The sequence below is a fragment of the Halyomorpha halys genome, unplaced genomic scaffold, assembly GCF_000696795.3.
Source record: "Halyomorpha halys isolate HHAL.00 unplaced genomic scaffold, Hhal_1.1 Scaffold1280.1, whole genome shotgun sequence".
Lineage (NCBI taxonomy): Eukaryota > Metazoa > Arthropoda > Insecta > Hemiptera > Pentatomidae > Halyomorpha > Halyomorpha halys.
This window is the reverse complement of record NW_027106955.1, coordinates 197,999-203,596: the sequence shown is the minus strand read 5'-3', so window position 1 is coordinate 203,596 and position 5,598 is coordinate 197,999. Positions and strand designations below refer to the sequence as shown.

The 5,598-nt window shown below is 30.0% G+C and overlaps 1 protein-coding gene across 2 annotated transcripts in view; it reads left to right on the top strand.

Annotated features, from left to right (window-relative positions):
* Positions 1-5,598, top strand: part of LOC106689107 (myrosinase 1) — a gene marked incomplete at its 5' end in the record, with an annotated part of 27,843 nt that overhangs the window by 15,245 nt on the left and 7,000 nt on the right. For both annotated transcript variants that reach the window (XM_014433893.3, XM_014433891.3), the window contains 3 exon segments: positions 665-819; positions 2,984-3,121; positions 4,875-4,978. In XM_014433893.3, coding sequence (XP_014289379.1) covers positions 665-819; positions 2,984-3,121; positions 4,875-4,978 — 397 coding nt within the window.

Genomic DNA, 5,598 nt, shown 5'->3' with positions numbered 1-5,598 from the left:
TGGGACCTAAGATACTACCTTGAGGAACACCGGCGGACTGAGAAAAGAGAGATGGGTAGGCTAGTTTATGATTTACTTTAAAGGTTCTATCAGTGAGATAGGAGCGGATTATAAGGAAATATGTTGGGGGTAGGAATTGACGAAGTTTATAGAGCAGACCTGGATGCCAGACTCGATCAAAAGCTAGTTCAACATCGAGGAAGACTCCCGTACAGTACATACCGTCCTCCAATATGGAAGATATGACATCAACCACTCGATGACTCCCACTAATTTTAATTATAAAAAATTCAACTTACATTCGGGATACCTGAAGTGAGACATGAATAGGTCCTGATGTATACACTCGTATATGTGTATACAATCATTAAAAGAAGAGTATAAATTGGTTAGTTTTGTAATACCTAAGCTTAATTCATTGTAAAAGCAGATATTAATTTAATTAAGTGTTATTAAAAATAAGTTTCTGATTGCCTAGAAACCCGCCCTGAGATTAAGAGTCTAAAATGTTATGAAATTCTACTATCTACTTAGTATTAAAGCTTTTAATTTGAACCCAAGCTACACCTAAGATATAAGTTAAGTTAACACTATCGAAATTCCCTTATATTTAAATAAAATAATTTTTAAATACTACAATATTTATCATAATTTTTTTTTATAGGTTCATTTGACTTCTTAGCTTTGAATCAATATTCTACTAATTTAATTGTAAATGGTACTGTAATTACTAACCCAGAATCGAATCCAGGAGATAAAGAAGTAATTATTCCAAAGGAAAATCAACGATGGAAACAGACAGACTGTTTTTGGGAACAGGTGATTTTTTTTTTAAAAACGTATCTTTCTTTATCCACCAGTAAAAAACTAGATAAATAATTATAAATTATTTTCAAATTGTACAAGGAAATTCCATTCATGAAAACATTGCTTAAAGTACAACTTTTATAGCAATTGCTGTTAATTTTTCAAGTAATTTGATCTATTGTATATGAGACATTTCACTAAAGTTTTTACTTAAGCAGGAGATTGAGATAATTAGAGAAGAGGTTGAATAAAATTACGAGGGCTGTTCAGAAAGTAACAGACGTTTTGAAATAAATAATCCACAAATTGAAAAACTCAAAGTTTATTATATACATTTGAAAGCTATTTTTCTACATAATCCCCATTCAAATTGAGAGCTTATCATACCCTAGCATAAGTTTTTCAATACCCTCTCTGTTGAAATCTACCGTCTGTGATTTCAACCACTGGTTTACACCGGCATGAAACTCGGCATCAGTATCAAAGCGTTGTATACGGAGCCATTTTTTCATCGCTGGGAAGAGGTGGTAATCACTTAGCGCTAAATCCTGGCTGTATGGTGGATACTCAAACAACTCCCATCCAAAACCATCCCAGAGTGTCCGGATACGAATGGCCGTGTGTGGACGTGCGTTGTCGTGAAAAAACAAAACCTTGATGCTAAGTTATCCCCGACCCTTATTTTGTCTGGCGCGCCATAACTTTCTTAGTGTTTCACTACCTTTTTGAGTTGATTGTTGCTCCACGTTCCAGAAAATCAATGAGAAGCACTCCCTTGGAGTCCCAAACACAGTAGCCATGACCTTTCTTGCTGACAGTGTTTGTAAACACTTTCGTGGCTTCTTGAGAGAATGTGTGTACGCCCATTCCATCGATTGCTGTTTTGTTTCACTGCAGACATGCTTCACCCAAGTCTCGTCCCTGGTTATGATACAATCCAGAACTGCATTACCATTTGTACTGTGTACTAGGAGAAATGTCAGTGCTGCAGCCAGTCTCTGATTCTTATGACCATCTGTTATAATTTTCGGAACCCATTGAGCACAAAATTTGTGATAACCAAGTTTCTCTACCAGAATTTGATGCACTAAACTCCGTGAAATTTGGGGGAAAAGTTCCAAAAGTTCTGTAATCGTGAAACAACCATTTTCTCAAATTTTGTCATTCATTTGCATTGCCAGGTCATCAGTCAGAAGTTTTATAAACTCACTTAATGTTAATTTATAGTTGTTCCTATAAAATGTTGGATTTTTGAAAAAATATGTCTCTAGACCCATAAGACGCACATATGTCTGCTAACACTCAAAATAAAGAAAATTTAACTTTCTATAAAGTAGTTTATGAGACTTATCTTCGTAGGGGTAGTGGTTTTCATGATATTCACATATGAATATGGATTTGGATAAAGAAAATTTGTCCGAACAACTATAAATCAATTTATTGTAGCAATTTCATGTAAACTATTACTCCTATGAAGATAAATATTATGAACTACTTTATAGTTCATTAAACTAGCTTTAATTTGAGTGGTTATAGACATCTGTAGTCACAAAGTTCCTGAGATATGGATTTCTCAAAATAAATTAACTAACTACTGGATATTTCAGTACATTCCATAAACATTTTTATGAAATGTTGCTTTTTAAAAAGCTATATCTCGAGAACTATTGAACGTAAATAGCTCTATTAGGGCTTACATTTTAGCAAATTTACTCTATTTTAAATTATACTCTCTTAGATTTTCTATTGTTGTAGGTAATTGTAAAGATATAGAGATCCAAATAAAATATTAATTATTTTTAATGTTTTGAAACAGCCGCCATTTTTTATTCCCCCTACCTATACTTGGCAGACTCATCAATTTTGACTAGTAATTGTACCTAGTTTTCAATTAAGTAATCAAAAATTGGAGTGAAATAACTGCCTTTTTTCTCCTCTTGGGCTCTTGTACTATAAGAAGAATTCATTTAATCTGTTTAAAGTTCTTGAATGGTTTTTTGAAGCAGAATATTACTTATTTTATACATTTTTTTTAAAAATACTCTTTTGTATTTGTAAAATTAAATAATAAATAAAATTCTAAAATTAATATAAATATTTTTCAATAATTGTTTTTAAAAAATATCATCATTGTGTTGAGTTTAAACTGTACAAAATTATTTTTATTTTTTTTCAGATAGTTCCAGAAGGTTTGAGTGGTTCAATCAGATGGCTTAGAAAAGAGTATAATGATCCGGAAATATTTGTAACTGAGAATGGCTATTGTGGTTCTGGTGATAACAATGACGATGAAACAAGAATCGACTATTTTAGTGTAAATATTTTTATGGATATGAAAAATACAATAAGATTTAAAAAAGATTTTTCCTGTCATTATAATCTTTTTTTGTTCAAATATTTTGCTCTCATGAGTCACAATCTTGTCGAGACTATTACAAGAGAGGATGAAATGTTTAAAAAAATAGATTGTCTTGGAGAAGAAGCTAAAAGATTTATATGACACATTAATTCCAATATTTATTCTATTGAAATTAAATATTCAAATTAATATTAATAATCTAATTTATCATCATAGTCTTAACTTAAAGAATCTTTTACAAATAATAATTATTTAGTTATAGGCTTTAAAGATTTTTCTAATTAAAATAAATTTTTATAGGAAATAAAAGAGTTTCATTCTTCCACCCTTGGAGGAGTTTGCGAATTTATACATGCTATTTTGAGACACAACAGTTTTTTTTTTTTCGTTTTTTATTAGAAATTTGTTGCTCCAAACATTAGTACTCATGTTATTCAAGAGATGGAGTTTCCCCTCTCTCTCTCTTCAGAGTCAGGCAAAAATTAACCAGGATACAATTTTTATTTATCAATGGTTCATCATGAATAAGGGATGTATTCATGGCCATTTTTATCTATTAGTTTCAAGTATAGCTAATTTTTGCCCATCTCTGTCTCTCTCTTTAGTTATTTATTATCTTTATAAAGAAATATGAAATATGAAGCTTGAAAGAAGTGTGAATGGCAGAGAATTCAAAATACTTACTTATACTATTATTATAACTCTGTTAATTAGCTCTTGATTTCCACTCAATATGCTAAGCCCAACAGATGCTTTTCAGTATAGATGCGGTTTATCTTAACCTGTAATATTCTGAATAAATGTACTTTGAATTCGAATAAACGCCTGTTACTCGAAATTAATTTGTAAAATTGTACCTAAGTTATTTATTTTAACACTAGAAGAAGAGACTATCTTTCTATGTAAAAATCATAAACAAAAGACCGAAATCAGAATGCTTTTTGCTAACACTCAGTGCAGAATTTAGTTAAGTGATGAGTTTAGTTAATTTGTTCTTTAATATTATTCTTTTTACTGCGTATCCTGTGACCATTTATTCCTGTACAGGACATATCATTGCTTTGCCATAATAAAGGCACATCAGACTAAATCATGTTTTGATTTTATTTTTAATTGGACATTCTCCAAAGATAGTTTATATACTGGTGCTAATTTTTAGGGTTGTTCTATACACTTGCCCAACGCTGGTAAGGTTGTTACAAAGTAACCCTAATCTATAGTACAATCTATAGAATACATCAAAAACAAAATGGAATACAAAAAAAAACTTTTTTGTCAGATGTGACACTATTAAAATAAAGCAGTAAAATGTCTACTGACTTTTTTAACTAGGTATATTTATTGATTAAATAGGATTTCAAGACAAATTTTGAGAGTAATTTCTATATTAATAAACAAATTATAATAAATATTTCAATGCTATTTTTTTTTTCAAATAAATTTGTTTTCGTAGAAATAGATTGATAACTATTTTCTGACAAATACAAAGGTAGCTCAAACTAACAATCAACCTAATGTTACATTTTCTGGAAGTTTTATTTTTGAATGACTTACCTAATTTTTAGAAACAATTAAGGTAATAACAATTGATCAAAAATTATCTTTTTGTATTACTTTGGTTTTTGAAATTTTTGTAGTTTTCCAAAGATTTAAATGGGAGCTACCATCTTTTTCATCAAAATATAAATTTCAAATTCTATTTTTACAGAGTTACTTACAAGAACTTGTGAAAGTAATTGATGAAGGTGCTAAAGTGATTGGTTATACTGCCTGGAGTCTGATGGATAATTTTGAATGGAGGAATGGTTATAGGTAAGTTAAACTCAAACATTTAAGATTACTTTTAATATCCATTTTTATTGGAAACACTATTGAATTTTTATATGAGGGTCTAATAGTGCCCAATTAACAATGGTGTGGGTTTGATTCCCATATGTATGTTAAGAAATTAATCTTAACATTTCCACCCTGATTTCTAATTATTCTTGCTAGAGAGGAAAGGAAGAGATTCCTTCCATAAAATAAATTGACCCATCCTGGCTGGATTATAACCTGCACCATTTCTAACACGATGATGTTGCTAAGGTGTTACATTAACATTTTTTACCATCACGGCATTGCTGTAACATCATTGTTCTATTATTAAACAAATATAGGGTACTCTGAATTCCAACATGCTTAATAAATATTTGGCCAAATATGAATCCAATTGCTTTTTTATAGTAAAGTTTTAAGATCAGTAGTACAATATATATTTATATTTTACATAAAATATTTAATTTTTAAGTTAAAAAGGTCATTTTCAAATAATTTTCTCAAAATACAATCAAAGAAAAAAACTCGCCCCAAGTTTCAGGTCTTCCTCAGGGCTAAATAAGACACAAACACTTTAATGAGGTAAAAATAAATGAAAAAGTAAAAAGACGTACAAT